This window comes from Sciurus carolinensis, chromosome 19, assembly GCF_902686445.1.
Source record: "Sciurus carolinensis chromosome 19, mSciCar1.2, whole genome shotgun sequence".
In the NCBI taxonomy this organism is placed as follows: domain Eukaryota; kingdom Metazoa; phylum Chordata; class Mammalia; order Rodentia; family Sciuridae; genus Sciurus; species Sciurus carolinensis.
The window spans coordinates 21,283,862-21,300,260 of NC_062231.1; the positions used below are offsets into that span (position 1 = coordinate 21,283,862).

The 16,399-nt window shown below is 48.8% G+C and overlaps 1 protein-coding gene and 1 pseudogene across 7 annotated transcripts in view; both read right to left on the reverse strand.

Moving 5' to 3' along the window:
* The window catches only part of Trnt1 (tRNA nucleotidyl transferase 1), a 15,373-nt gene extending 3,231 nt beyond the window's left edge, over window positions 1-12,142 (reverse strand). For 4 of the 7 annotated variants that reach the window (XR_007106237.1, XM_047534563.1, XM_047534564.1 and 1 more), the window contains exons 1-6: window positions 11,915-12,095; window positions 11,040-11,215; window positions 8,253-8,446; window positions 5,041-5,179; window positions 2,783-2,909; window positions 381-574 (exon numbers count right to left, since the gene is read on the reverse strand). Coding sequence is in view for 6 of the 7 variants with exons in the window: in XM_047534563.1 (XP_047390519.1) it covers window positions 381-574; window positions 2,783-2,909; window positions 5,041-5,179; window positions 8,253-8,446; window positions 11,040-11,215; window positions 11,915-11,994 (910 nt within the window). In the remaining variant the exon portion in view is untranslated. The other 3 variants (XM_047534566.1, XM_047534565.1, XM_047534567.1) reach the window with 3 other exon arrangements.
* Window positions 12,143-13,619: 1,477 nt separating this feature from the next.
* Window positions 13,620-15,895, reverse strand: LOC124971229 (transducin-like enhancer protein 1; annotated as a pseudogene).
* Window positions 15,896-16,399: the final 504 nt, after the last annotated feature.

Here is a 16,399-nt window from a genome sequence, read left to right on the forward strand (position 1 = left end):
AATCGGACGGTCACTTGGGAAGCAGAGCCTCATGGAACCCAGCTGGCTCACAGACCACTCGAAGCTGGTCACTGATGTGGACAAAACTGGCCTTCCCCAAAGTTGATCTCTGGTTACTTTTATTAATGGACCAGTTCTCTACGGACAATTCTGGGGCCAAATGAGTGAACACATTTTTCCCTTAGGAAGTAAGACAATTCACTGCACAAATGCAAACATATGGGGGCTGGGGTTCACTGGCAGAGCGCTCGCCTGGAATGCAAGAGGCACAGGGTTTCATCCCCACAACCACAAAAATGAAACACCTATCACGACGTAAATGCATATATGTACATAAGTATATATGAAACAAACTCACACGCTGCACACCTTGCTCTCACCTATGTAAGGAGCCACGTCAAGATCGTAGACGAGGTGAATCAAATGATTCACATGGTTACCAGTAAGGATTTTCTTCAGTTCCACCCAGATCCTCTCTCCCGATATGCCACCCAAGCCTTTAGCGTTCTCTGCGATGGCTTCCAGTGTCTCGGGGTCGTGCTCACCGGGCTTGTCTACAATTCTGCCATAAAACCTGTAAGACAAAATCCCCAGCGTATCGTCTCCACGCGTACGCATCCTCGGCTAAGTAAGTTTTCCATTTTTACCGGTGATATTCCATGCATCCATTCATTAGAAAGAACGAGACACCTAGGAGATCATCTGACCCATTCTCCACCTTTCAGTATTCTACCAGAGGAAAAGACCCAAGGTCTAAACTGTCCGGAGGGTCAGCCAAAAACAACAGCGAGGCCTCGCTTCACTTGCAGTCACTGGCTGAGAGGCTGAGAAGGGCCATGCAGTGAGCGCCTGACACTTAACACGCAGCACTTGGTGAGGGCGCCTTTCCCAGCCTGGATGCAAGGGAGGAGCAGTGTGCTCCTCACGGCCCACCCGCCCACACACACACACGCCAGCTTCTTCAGGGAATACCTAGCTGCAGACACCGGGCACTATCACAGCATCTCACGCCGCAAGCCTTTGGGCCTACGTCCTTCTACAACTCCATCTCAAACTTCACTAGCGATCCGTACACCATGCTCTATAAACACAGCTTAATCTGCATTCCCTTTGCTCTGCTCTTCTTGTACACACATGCTGCTTGCAAATATTCAAGTTCTGAGAGTTCTCACTTATTGATAAATGTGATCTGACACTGAACCCAAGAGTAATTCCCAACCCGCAAACCATAAACACACTGACGTATCAGATAACCGGCACGATACCTTTTACACAAGGCCAGATTCAGAGTCTAGGCTCTGAATCGCCGCTGCATAAGCACCAAGAGTGCAGACGTCGACAGAATGGGAAAAAAATCACTGCCGACGACACCCCTGACAGGGTTGATACTCAAGACACATCAACAGGTCCAAAAACTCTCCAGCCAAACCCAAAACTAACCTGACACAAAAATGAGCATCAGAACTAAACAGACCTTTCTCAAAACACGTAAGGCCAACCAGCCTCAGATACGACAGCAGGTGACTTCACTCCACCAAACCAACCCACTATCTAGAACAACACACGGCCATGAGTGTCAGAGAGCATGCGCACCAAAGGGTATGTGCTACCGGTGTGAACGCGACTAGACACACCCAATACGCCTGTAAACGGGGCACAGGGTCCTCAGAACACTAACAGGAGCTACCACGTGACCGCAGAGTCCCACTGCCAGATGCGTGAAAGGTCACTGAACATCGAGTCAGTCACAGGCACGCCAACGTCAGCCTGGGGACTACTCACAAGAGCACCTACCGACTCGCGGTGCATAAACACAGGGTGGCACTACATGGAACACCCTTCAGCCATAAGAAAAGGTGAGATGTTCTCATTTGGAGTTAAGCCAAGATGGAGTTAGACCTCTTCAGGTTACGCGACATAAGCCCGGCGCAGAAAGACCAGCACTCCTGACCTCGCTCACACGATCTTCAAGCACAATCTGCAGTAGAAAGGTGCCCACGGAGGCCGGGAAGACCGGGCCGGGAGGACTGGCGGCGAGCACTCTGAGCAACACGGCAAGATCTGCTGAGCAACCCCACAGCGGGTGATGACAGCAACGATAAGGCACTGCACACTCCAGAGCTTGGAGGCAGTCATCTGAACACTTTCACCACAAATAGGGACCATTTATGAATGCACATACACATGACGCGACCGAAACACGACACGGGCACCCATGTAAGGAACATCACGTGGTACCCCATGCTAATGCACACTTTCGATTTATATTCTGGATCAGTTAAAAAACGTTAACTCTTATAAACTTAAACTCACTGCTAACCACAAAACCATTCACTCATTTTACACTTACCAGGCTGACACCAACTCACACACCTGGATTTCTACTGCTCACACACACGATTCTCTCACCAGGGCCACCTTGTGCTAAGGTGCCAGAACTTTCCCAAAGCACCGAGGACCACTCGCACCATATACCCAGCACAGTGCCTGGTCCGCGAGGAGCGTGCGCCCAGGAGGTGAGTGACCGAACATTCAACCCCAAGGAAGATGACCACTTCAGAAAAGGACACAGCTGTCACACGAGAACACCACACGGCGCAGGGGCGAGAAGGTGACACGGAGCATCTGAGCGCCATCGCACTCCTCATTCCTGGGCGGGCAGGCTGTCCCTGCACACCGGCGGCACTTCCTGCACCCGCCTGACCGCGTCCCGCACGACCAGAAATGCACTGGGCTGTGAAAACCCACATGAGATTCACTATCAAATAAGAAAAAGTCTCACCTGAAATACCTTAAAATTCGCAGATAATCTTCTTGTATTCTCTGTTTAGCCTGGCCAACAAATCTCACTTTTTTATTTTTTAAATCTGCGTAGCCGTTAAAGTAATCGAATAAGGTACCGTCAAAACCTGTTCAGAGAATAAAAACTCATTATTAGCAAGAGTTTAAAAACACATGATCAGATCTAAACTATTGCACATAGTAAAACTCAGCTCAAACACATTGCAAATAGTAACAACTCAACATATTTCAAAGTTTAAAAATTATAGATAACAATACAATTCCTACACATCACTACCACAACGCCCTGCCTGGGCCACCTCAGGAGGCCTCACTAGGCAACTTTCCTCTGAATTCTGAGGTAATCTGGTATTAGTCCCTAAAACTGGTGTGAACAAAAACCCCGTTAAATGCCATCACATTTACCTAATCTAAACACAAAAACCAGAACAATGCCCCTGAAAAGCCTTACATGTGGGGGGAAATACTCTTCCTGGCTACCCTGAGATTTTCACACCTCCCAGGCAAGATCTCAATCCCAGGCAAACTGAGACAACTGGGCACCTTGGGGACTCAAAATACTAACAAAACAAACATTTAAAAGATCCACCAACCACGGTGGGTGCTCCTGACACTGTGGCACTGGGGACAGGAGGCACTGCCACTACTTCTAAAAACTGCCTGCTGACCCAGTTCCATTTGACCTCCGAGGCTCTCGTGCTCCCCAAAGCAACAACACCTGCGAGCTCAGACTTTACGCTGAACTCTTCACAAGCTGTTTCCGTTCCGGACGTGCGTGCCGAAAGGAACTGGTTTAATGAGCGCGGCACATTTCAAAAGCTCCAGATCAAAGACTAAAAAAAATTATAAAGGATAAAAACATGACCACAAAAAAGCCAATGATATGCTTTGTCTTCATGTCATTTATTGTAATAAAGGATGCCCAACTCTCCCCAGTAACCCTATACTTTTGTAGTACACATCACATTCTGGAAGAAAACCACAGAAATGTGACAAAAGCAAAAATAACTATAGAGGAAGCCAAGTAACCACTCAACAACATCAGAAACGCTCACACTGATGTGACAGGGCATAAAAAACCTGGGCTACAAGGTGAGGATCGAGAGAATCGCCATCAGTGACTACTCAGTTCTGTTCTTACTATCCATCTCCTAAAACAGAGTAAGAACGCAGTGGCTAGGAACATGACTTCTAGAGTCACGCTGCTGCAGTTCAGAGTCCAAATTCTGTCTCTCACAAGCTGTGCGACTTTGTTCAAGTACCCCGAGTTCAATACCCAGCAGTTACCCGCTTCAAAGAGTCCTTAGAGGCACCAAATCCATGTGACAAGGTTCCAATACCACCCGGCACACCATTTAAGGATTCAACGATCTCATCCAACTGTGGTTCTGAGATTAGCATTCATTTTGTAAAATATTACCTTGAAAAGGAACATGAGGTTTCCTTTAATATGCTTACGAGAAGCGAGCACACAGATAAAACTGCAGGTGGCATTCCTGGGAGCAGTCTCAACTACCAACTGCGCGAGAAGAAATGACCCAGGACGCTTTCATCCTAGGACAAGAACAGGCGCACCACCTGGGCTGCCGGGTCACACTCTCCACGCCGTGCAGAGCTAGGGTCACGTCTCAGCCCTCTGATGGGACAGTCTACTGAGCTCCTGAGACTCCCATCTGTCAGATGGGGAACCCACTGGATGAGATTTTCTTTGAGTTTCAAGAGAGAAAAGCACATCAGGAGCCCACAGGCTGCCTAGAACCCAAAGGACCCTAGAAAGGGCATCTGTCACGACGAGATCCCAGGCTCTGGCCTGCCACGGCCTTCCCGGTGCAGAAGCGACTCTCCACTGAAGCGCCGTGACTGACGTGCACACGGTGCAAAGCCAGCCGCGTCTGACCACGCCCCTCGGCACACGGCCCTCAAGGCCGGCCGCCAAGCCGCAGCTCTGGACCTCCGAAGGCCCCGCGTGAGCTCGGGCAGAAACCACGGCGGGCCCCGCCCCGCCAGTTCCGGCACCGGGAAGACCGCACGCGCCTCCTCCAAAGAGGGCGCGGGGCGGGCCGGGCTCCTACGCCGCCAGACGTGGCGGGAAGCCCACCGCCCGTCCCGCGGCCGCTCGGCTCTCGACAGCCCAAAACCCAGCCTGGGCCTCTCGGGTCCCAGCGCCAAGCCACGTGCCCGGATCGCGCCCGGATGGCGCCCGGATGGCGCCCAGGGACGGGCCTGCGGCCGCCTCACCTAGGAACATGGAGTTCACGGTGAGGTCCCTGCGCTCGGCGTCCTTCTGCCAGTCGGTGGTGAACTCGACCTCGGCGTGTCTCCCGTCGGTGACCACGTCGATCCGCAGCGTCGTGATTTCGAAGTTTTCTTCGTGAAGCTGCAAAATCAAACACACAGCTCTCAAGTCGGTTCTCCTGAACCGACGGGGCGGCTCACGACCGAGACCCCTGGAGACCCAGTCGCAGGTCCTCGCGGCCCGCCGGCCAGCTCGCCTTGAAATCGAGGGACGCGGCCCGCCCACGCGGACCCCAGAATGGTGAGACCACGCCTGTCCCTGGCACGAGGCCGCGATCCGCCGGCCCTTCGAGGAGAAGGCCCGCCGACACGCGAAGGCCACGCATGCGGGGCTCGAAAGCCCAGGTGGTGCTCCAGCAGCTGGGCGCGCCACCCGGGTTCGAGGAGAGCCAGCGAGGACCAGGTCGAGGGAGACCGACGTCCTCCAACAACTAGAGGACGCCCTACGGAAAACCAGAGATCGGGCATCCGCAGCAGGAACGGGAAGTCGGGAGACGAGACGTGGCCGCACGACGACACGTCCGCCTCCCAGGGACGGCACACGTGCCGGAGGTCCCGCGGATCACGGTGGAGCTGAGGAACCCTGTCGCTACTGCCATCGCTGCAGTGCAGCACTGCGCCCATCCACGTCACAGGGACTCGCATGGCTCCTGTGCACGTGGAGATGCCACCGGAGATAAGCCTAGCACACGAACAGGCCACGATGCATGGGAAACACTTAACGGGCGCAGGAAACGTAACCCCTTCACACATTCCCTACACTGTACTTTTTATAGTTAGACTATATTCCTTTTACCAACGTGGGGGAAAAAAAAATTTAACTGGGCGTGATGGCACACACCTGTACTCCCAGCGGCTGGGGAGGCTGAGGTGGGAGGATCACGAGTTCAAAGTCAGCCTCCATGATATAGTGAGGCCCTAAGCAGCTTAGTGAAACCCTGTCTCAAAATCAAATTCAAGAAAAGGGCTGGGGATGTGGCTCAGCGGTTAGGTGCCCCAGGGTTCAATTCCTGGTCCAAAACAGAAAAAAAAAAAAAAAAAAAAAAAAAAACAACTGTAAAAAAGCCTCCTCCAGCAGATTCTGCAGAAAGCCCGTCACCATAGAAGATGACAGCTCCAAGTGTTACTGCCCCCAAGGACCTTCCAGTGGCCAACAAGTGAAGGAGGAAGACAGTGACGGTCCTGACCCTGCAGAAGCCTCACCTATTGTTCCCATTTAATACAAATGTTTTCATACATGTAGGGTTTCCTCAGGTTCTCACCTGCTCGGAGGAGGAGATAAACCAAGAGACATCCCCACACAGGATCCAGAAAACAATGTGCCTCATTTAAAAAAAAAAAAAAAAATTTAAGGAATTTAAAAAAAAAAAGAACTCTAATAGAAAAAAACTGGTAGAATAGAATAGAAACAGACAACTTTTATTCAGGTATACGATCTTTGGGTTTTCACCTACAAGCTACTTCAAGAGTCAAAAAAATTTAACAAACCTGCCTAGCATCAAATTTCTCAGCAAATATTCCCAATAAGTAACGCACGGTTATATACTAAGAAAGACCCCTTAAAAACTGAAAGCCACAAAAGTTTCAAATATAATTCAAAGAATGTGAGATCAAATAAAAACATTCCCATGAAAGAAAGAAACACAAAACATAAGGACAGAGAAATAGAGGACAAAACTTAAAGTAGAAGATCAGCAGCACCACCCCACCACCCCACCACACATCCAGAGGAAAGACACCCTCCTCCAAGGAGAGGACACAGGACAAAGGCCGTGACGTGACAAAGCGAACAAGGAAGGCCCAATAAGTGCCCTGCACAATGAAAGACAAAAATCTCTGGGTGGAAAACACCAGAGATGGAAAGATGGTGAAGTCATCAAACAGGAACAAACAAAACATCCACGTTTGCAGCAAAGGAGAAATCTACTGGGCTCAGTAGAAACTAGAAGACAAACTCCTGACATTTCAGAGAGAAAAACATTCCCAGCTAGAATTTCCAGGGCAACTATGTCACAAAACCAGTACCGGGTTAAACACAAATGTTTCCATTCGTGTAGGGTTTCCTACACCTGCTGGGAGGAGGAGGGATAAACCAAGAGACATCCCCAAGCAGGATCCAGAAAACGAGAGTTCTACCACAGAAGGGGCTTCCCAGAACAAATCCTGACACCTGATGTGTTTCACTCCACTTAAGAACTTCCAGCTCTGCAGTCGGCACAGGGCGTGGAGCACGGAAAGCCGGGCAGAAGAAAACGCTACCACCGGGACTGGGCTGTGGCTCAGTGGCAGAGCGCCTGCCTCGCACATGTGAGGCGCTGGGTTCAAGTCTCAGCACCACATATAACTAACTAAGATAAAGTTCTCAGCATCTAACAAAAATTTTTTTAAAAAGAAAGAAAACTGGATCAATTAAAAAATGTTAATTCTTATAAACTTAAACTCACTGCTAACCACAAAACCATTCACTCATTCTACACTTACCAGGCTGACACCAACTCACACACCTGGATTTCTACTGCTCACACACAGGATTCTCTTACCAGGGCCACCTTGTGCTAAGGTGCCAGAACTTTCCCAAAGCACCGAGGACCACTCGCACCATACGCCCAGCACAGTGCCTGGTCCGCGAGAAGCATGCGCCCAGGAGGTGAGTGACCAAACATTCAACCCCAAGGAAAAACTAAAACTTGCCAAAAACAAACACTCACGTATGCTCCAGCTGTACACAACAGGAAGGCATGAATGCAAACCCCAAATACTGAGTTAATTTAAACCATGATATGAACACACTGGATAGGTGGGGAAGGAAAACCACATGCCTGCTGTTCAGAAGGGCTGTGGCAGGAAGGGAATCGCCTTCCACAGAGGAAGTCAGGGGTTAGTCTTCAAGAGGCAAAATTTACAACAAACACTGCAGCATACAAGCTTTTTCTTTTTCTTTTTCTTACGCTTGGACTGTATTCCTTTGACTTACACTGAAAAAAAAAAAAAAAAAAAAAAAAAAAAAAAAAAACCGGCTGGAGGTACCGCAAAGGACGCAGGGCATCAGGCGAGGACGCGGAGGGTCACCGCCAGGCCTTCGCTTACCCGCCTCGGCACTACAAAGAAACCCTCAGGATTTCACACTTAGAGAAACCGCAGCAGACCCCGCTCACCCGGGCGGTGATGGTCCCATGCTTCTCCCCTTTGTTGTTGATCATGCGGACGCCGGCCGCCTGGAACATGGCCTTCATCTGGGCGGGGGTGGCGGTGGTGGCGAAGTCCACGTCCTGCGGCTTGACGCCGCTCAGCAGGTCCCTGACGGCGCCGCCCGCTATTCTCAGCTCGTGGCTCTCCCTGACGAACAGCTCTGGAACGACAAAGATCTCACTTCCACGTGCCTTCCTAACAGCGCCGGGGACGGGGCTGCTGCTGCAGGGACGGTAGGGATGGCGACGCCAGGGCCCAAAGAAGCCTGCCTGCCTGCAGCAGAGCCCCCTAAGGACTGTGGCAGGCGGGGCCTTGCAGATGTCCTCACCGATGCACGGTGACAGGAGCAGCCTGCTTCCCTGGGTCCGAGGCTCCGCGCTCCTCTTTCCGAGCACCTGCACGACACTGCCCCCTCTCGCTCCAGCACTCGGGTTATGAACCCTCAGGAGCACCTGCGTGCGGTCTGCAGCCCACTCCCACCTGTGTTCCAGGTGAGACCACGGGGGCGCTGCGACTCCTCCGGAGGACCCGAGGCGGAGCCCCTACAGGTACACCGCCACGACAGACGATCGTGAGCCCCGCCACGGACGTGCGCGCAGGAGGACCCCGCATCGCTACCAGAAATGCCATCTGTGCCATCAGCCTCCGAACGTCAACAACGCTCACTGTTCCCACCGTCCCAAAGGCTAACACCAGGACTTTGTGCAGTCACTCAACAAGGACCAGGAACCTCAGGCGAGCGACGGAGCACGGCCCGGTGAGCACACGAGCCACGCAGCCCAGGCAAAACTCTCCTGATTGACAGACCCAGCCTCAGCTCCAGCCACTAGTCTTATACAGCTGTAATGAAGCAGCAGGAAAACCGAAATATACGAAATGACCTGACAAACGAGAAAAGCCCTATACTACGTGACCGCAGCTCGCTAACCCAGCCTCCCCTCCCCGATTCTGACAACTGAAAACTAATTTTATGTAAGGCAACGTGGCTACTAGGATTTGAGAACTGTTACAAACCCATTTAAACTGCACACATCAACACAATGTAGCCACAAAGGCTGTGCATGCTTTTGTGCGTTTTGTTTTCATTCACATGGGACATTACACCTTACCAAGGCACCCAAGCCTTTACAAAAGGAGCAAAGATGAACTACAGTGATTCACTACTTTCTCCCTGTTCAACAGTGCTCTGAAAGAGGGTGTTCCTGCCACTTCTATCACGGTCTACAACTTGCCCAAATCCTCATCCACCAGTCTTTCAAGTGCAGGACCCTGGAAGTAACCACTATCTTTTACTATTTAGGTTCCAACTCCCATAGGGCTTAATTTCCTAGGGTGGAGAAAATTTAGAACTCAAACTCAGGTTCAGTAACTCAAACGCAACTCTTAAAGGATGTTCAAAAATTCACAGCAATCAATAGCTGAAACCTGGTTTCCAAAAAAAGTGCACCATGAGCAGCGCGAGGCCACTGAGAGAATTTCTGCAATTGAGAATGAAAAGCTGGGGGCTGGAAGTGCACGTCAAGACAGATCTCAATGAGCCCGACATCACACCTGTGGATCAGTGCTGTTCACACATCAACCGTCGGCTACTGCAGGGTTCTGAGCACTTGAATGCGAGGATCTGAATGGAGACGTGCCAATTAGCGAGTCTTACAAGAACACGCAACAAATACCTCACTAATTTGTATGAAACTTCGTATTGAAATGACAGAATTTCACCTGTAGTGCATAAAATATGACATACTGAAAATGATTACTAAAATTATTTTCTTTTTGCCTTTCAATACGGTTAACAGGAAAGTTGATGTTATGGATAGGTTAATACGCTTCCACTGGACCAAGAGTATCTCTCGTTTTTCACTCAACCTGATTAAATCACACTGAAGCCATCGGCATAACCACACAAATTTAAGCCCTCTCCTTCAAGACCACCTGAAGAACAGAAAAGAAACAAACACTTCCGGATCATTTACCTCTCAAATGTACCTAAAAATAAACCATCCACTTCAAAATAACAAAGAAATCTTGGGAATAGGAATACTAATTTTAAAGCTATAGTTCTTCTACCTTCTATTCATCAGAATTAAGTCTGTGAAGTTCAAAGAAAAAAAAAAAAAGGTCTCATTCTCCTCCCTGGGGGGGTTGAGCTGGAAAGGAGGCTGAGGGTGGAATCCCAACGTCCACATTTTGAAAGTACCCCAAGTGAATCTCACCAGCAGTGTCAACATCAAGTAGATGCTGCTGTAACCGGATACTTAGCTAAAGCCATCTTCTGTGTTCCTCCTAGATTAATTTTGTATGTGCACAAATGAAATTAATTTCTACTTCCTTCTGCCTTCAGTTCTCTCACAAGGCTATTAAATGCAGGAAGGAAACAGAGCTTCACTGTTTACAAAACCAAGCTCTGACATCTGGGCCACACAAGATTAAATCCAGCCCTCCACTTAACAACAGAGACAAAGCACCTCACATTCCTTAGCATACTACCTCCTCCAGGTGAAAAGGAAATGTCGGTCAGGACTCATCCCATAATGTGTGGCAATAGGATTCTCGGCATCATTCAGCAGGTCAGTTGTTTACTGGGGTCAACCTCTCCTGCCTTCTAATGAACTGGCTGCAGTTTTGCATTACCCACAAGGAAGTCTTTTTGTCACGACCTCAACGACGACAAAAACATCTGTTGGCTACAAAGCCAGCCAAACTGTGCTTCTCCATTGACACAGGCAGCAAGAAAAGGCAGTCTCATCTCTCACCTGTCAGACTCTTCAATCCTTCTGTGAAAAGGGACTGGAATTCTGGGGACTGTAACTTCATCGTAAAGAAGCACCGCTTCAGAAGGCACAGTCTGCTCCAACTGCAGCTCAGTACCGGCCTGTGCGGAGGGCAGAGGTGCCTGAGCATCTGGAGAGAAGAGTCACCAGGCGCACATCTGCAAGGGAAACACGCAGGCACGCCAATGAACTTCAGAGACAGCACGGAGAAGCCCTGCTGGGGTTATGAACCGTGAGAAACTCCTCCCCGATCCGAATGAGAGGGAGACCCTGCGACCACAGGAGGGACCACTGCTTCTGAGCTTGCGGCTCTCGGGTTCTGCAGTCCTGAAGCCCCGCCATGCTCGCGGGCCACGTTTCACTGATGCAATCTCTCCCGAGAGGCGGGCTTGGGGTTAGCGAGCCAGGGGTAGAGTTCCAGAAAACCAGAAGCCTTGCGAGAAGAGCAGGTCTCCCCCAACATGTCAGGGTCACCTGTCACCTTCACCCAAGTTGCACCTGAAACTCTGAGAGTCGGAGATGGTTCCTCGGAAGCGACAAACAGCTCTTGTTTTCACTCCTTCCCTCGCCGCGTGCCGTCGGCTCGGCTTCCTCTGCACCCCGGCCTCCCCAGGAGGCGGGCCCCCGCGGCGACCCCTCACGTGACCCCGACCTACGGGACCGCAGGGGTCCAGCTCGGTTCCTAGGAAAGCGGGGGCCGACAAGCGGCGTTTCCCACCGGGGGCGAGTCCCCCGCACCGGGCCACGTGGGGAGACTTGCACTTCCCCCTCGACTCAGAAAACTCCCTGGGGACCCGGGCGGTGACACCTGTTGCCGGGACCCCGCCCCCTGCGCGGGCAGACCGGGCGACACACACCTCCGCGACCCGGTCGTGCGCAAGGGACAGACGGGACGGGGCAGGGTCGCGACCGCCACGCTGCGGCCCTGTAGCCCCATGCGGGGGTGAGGTCTCTCGCCGCACCTCGCTTCCGCCGCCCCCAGGACCCGGCCGAGGCCTTCTGGGCGGGCGCGACACCCCACAAAACCTCCGTCTCCGCGCTTACCGGCCCGCTCCTCTGCTCCACAAGCACTTCCGGGAAGGTGGACGCAGTGACGTCACGACGCACGAGGGCGGGCAGCGAATGGGAAGCCGCGGAAGGACGTGGGCGCGAGCCGCCTACGTTCTCGCGGCTCCTGGAAGTCTCGCGGGACCACGGGGCTTGCACAGCTGCTCGTAATTGCGCAGACAGCTTGCAAACGCAGGTGCGGAGTTTCAAAGGTTCGATCTAGGCGCAAGCTCTCCGGTCCTTTGAAATTATTTTCCCACCCGCTTTGTATAACCATTGACTGCCTGGACTAGAGGCTACGCGGCTGCGAGGCCAAGAACCTGGATTTGATGCATTCCTTTCTTTTTAAAAGGCACAAAAAGTGCAGAGAGTGGCAGATGCACGGCAGCACAGCCATTAAGCCCTTAACATCGGGGGCTGGGTAGGCTTCATACAACCCTAAGGTACTTAACTTTCCCGGAACTGTTCCAAGAACAAACCCGTATGCCTTGGTATTTCCGTGGGTTATTATCACCGGCTCTCTTGTCTTCAGGGAGAGTTGAGTATCCTGATTTTGGAAACAAAAGTCTATCTTTCCAAGTTGACTGACATTCAGGGACACAGCCTTGATTCAGTCTAAAACCTTAAGGGACCAAGGAAAGCCCCAATCCCTCTTGGGGTTTTCTCTCCCACGTCTCCCTGCTGTTGCTCTAGCCAAACAGGACAATTTTGTGCTCACCGATGTGACTACGTGGATGAAATGGGCAGATTCTATTGAAAAAAAGAACGTACAACTGAAATAGGACAGAAATTTAAATCCGAATAGCCCTTTATCATGTTAAAAAACTTGAATTTTGTTCAACGAACTTATTACAAAGATAATTCCGGGCCCAGATGGTTTCCATGGTAAAACCCTTAAGGAAGAAATAACACCCAATTTTACACAAAATTTGTTCACAACGTGGAGAAAACACTTTCCTTCTCATCTTACGCCAGCATTTTTTTTTTTTTTGGTACTAAAGACTTTACTGTAATAAACCAAATATATTTACAATTTATACAAATGTTTAACCTTCAACAAAAATAAAAAATACAAAAAAAAACATTTCACAAGATGCAAAACCAGGAAACAAGTTCACTGGAGACACCACTGCTCTACAAAGGACAGAACGCAAGGTGAAGTGCAAGGACCGAAAGGAAATCTCACACTCAGGCCAGGTGTGGGTGACAGATCCCCCAACAGGAAGAGAACAGGCTGCAGCTCAGGTCAGCAGATTCCATTCCTCAGTCCTACACTCCTTGGCCCTTCTGTCCAGGTGGTCTCGGTGCTCCATTTGGTCTAGGTAGGCGACCTTCTGTTGATGGGGTTGTTGCCTCCTCTTTGTAGACAAAGTAGTTCTGTGTCAAGGTTTGGAAACGTGTGTGTGTGTGTGTGTGTGTGTGTGTGTGTTTTCTCTTAAAGTTACAATTTTTCTATTTCTACAAATTCAAAACATTTTGGCCCAATTCAACTGTAAACCGTTTAACCACGTATTTTCAGTAGATGACTTCTTAGACTGTGGCCTTCTTGTCCCCTGAGCCAGTGACTATGTACTTATCATCCACAGAGATGTCACAGCTAAGCACTGACGAGGACTCTTTGGACTGGAATATACTGGCTCTGTAGGAGGTCCGCCAAGCATTGAGGAGGTTGTCTTTTCCAGTACTCACGAACCACTTATGACAATAAGCAAATTTGAGGGACAGCACACAGCTTTCATGGAGATGCAGCTGGTACTTGTCAGGCTTGTTCACAGGCGGCACTTCCACGTTGCTGCTCTCCATCCCCACAGCCAGCCACTCCCCAGTTGGGCAGTATCCCAGGGAGAAGATCTGTGAGGTGACGTCACGCTGCTGCAGCTGCCGCCCCTCGCGCAGGTCCCAGGACCTGACTGTGTTGTCCAAACCGCCTGTCCAGAGCTTGGTGCCATCATTAGAAATGTCAATACAGCTGTGTGGCCCTGGAATTGCCTCACAAGCATCTGATTAGGAGCGCAAACGTGAAATAAATATTACAAAAAATTAATTTACAGACGACTAACCCACATCAACATAGAAACAAAATTAAAATATGAACAAACTGACCGCAACAATATAGAAAGAGAACTCATCGTTGTCAGTCTGGGTTTATTCCAAATGCAGAGAAGGCTAACTGGATTTGATGTTCTAAAACAAATCAATGTGACTCACCAAACTAACAGACTAAAAAGGAACTTATATGATCATCCCAATAGAGGCAGAAAAAGCACGAAGTATTCAACACCCATCCTTATAAAAACTGCCCAAAAATTTAGTTTACAAGGGATTTCCTCAAGATTCTAAAGAAAACCTGTGAAAAAAGTACAGCTAATATCAGACTTAATGTTAGAATTTTAATCACTTCCCCCCTAATTTCAGGAACAAGACAAATGTCCTACTCACCACTTATGTTCAACCTATGACTACTGAAGAAGGTTGAAAGTGTAATTCATCACCATTTACAAAAAAAAAAAAAGAAAGAAAAAAGAAAGAAAAAGAAGTTAAATAAGTGGAAAAACTGACCATCTCTCCATATAGACTTGATGGTTTATACAGAAACCATAAGACACAACAAAGAAACTACTAAGACGAATAAGTATGTTTAGCACAATCTCAAGATACACAGTTAACCTACAAAAACAAGTTCTATTTTATACTAGCAGCAAAAAATTATATATAAGAACTTAAATATGATACTGCTTAAATTCTCTATTGACACTAGGTAGCAGTAAACCTAACAGAAGCTATACCCTGTGGAAACCAAGCATATGTACAGATGTTTCACATCATCACTAAGGAAACTACAAAGAGACACCATTAGAAATCTATTAGAATGTTTAAAATCCCAAAACCTAACATCAAACACTGATAAGGTAGTGGAACTCTCATACACTGGTGGTATGAACACACATTTAACAGCAGCTTTAGAAAACACTTCTTAAAAGTTCATCGTACATTTAACTTATGCTTCATCAGACCTACTCCTAGATATCTACCTGAAACAAAAACTTATATCGACCTTAAAAAGTATATTTCAATGCTTATAGCTGTATTCATATTTATCCAATGTTAGAAATAACCCGAATTTTCTCCCAGCAAATGAATGCATAAGCAAACTGGGGTGTGGGATACTACTTGGCAATTTAAAAGGACAAACTACTGATGCATACAACAACATTTCTCTCTTGTGATAAAAGCCAGATTCCAGAAACCACAAACTAATATGATTAGTATGACATCTTGAATAAGCAAAAGCTGTAGAGATAGAAAAATTGTCATAGCCAGGGAATGGAGACGGGAGCAGTTCGGGACAAAGGAACTTTCCCAAGTTAGGAAGAGGGGCTGACAGAATTTTTCTATAGCTTAATTTGGTGGTGATCATGCACACAACAGTATGCTAAGAAGAGTGAACTTTCCCTTACGTAAATTATACCCCAAAATAACCTGACCCCAAAATCAATTACATTTTTGTATACAAGCAAAAAAATATATAAAATTTTTAAAATGTGCTTAAAAAGCCTCTCAAGAAATGCTTATTCAAATTAATTCAATTATTGGAGCATTCATATATGAAAGTGGAACGAAGAGCTTTGGGACTCTTCAATTAAAGGATAAAATACTTCTGTGGACACAATGCCCTACTGAAAACCCCAGGGGATTGTGAGACCGACCAAAGTCACCCAGATCTTCCCTCCTCCCCACAAGATGCTTACTACCGTCTCCTCACGAGGACCAGGAATTTCAAACTGGGTCATTCATCCTACAAGATGGGACTTTGACAACTAAGGGAAATAAAACCTGACTTGCAAAGGAACTGGCGTTTGCTATACAGAAATCCCACTTCTCTCTGGGTCTGCACCTTACACCCGAAAGCCACGGTCATGGAAGGAGTACTGTTGCACTTGTACTGTTCTCTCCAAACTCCACCTGAATATTCTTCACTTCAAAGGCACCCTGAGATTAAAAAAGAAAAATGAGAATAAAAACACCTTTCTAGCCCCGGCATGGTGGAACAAACCTATAATCCCAGCGGCTTGGGAGGCTGAGGCAGGAGGTTCACGAGTTCAAAGCCAGCCTCAGCAGCTTAGTGACCCTACACAATTTGGCGAGACCCTCTGTCAAAATGAAATATAAAAAGGGCTGGGGAAGTGGCTCAGGGGTTAAGCACTCCTGGGTTCAATCCCTGCTTCCAAAACAACAAACAAACAAAAAGAATAAAACACCCTTTGAGTCTTGATCAATGGTTGATTTGAGTGTAC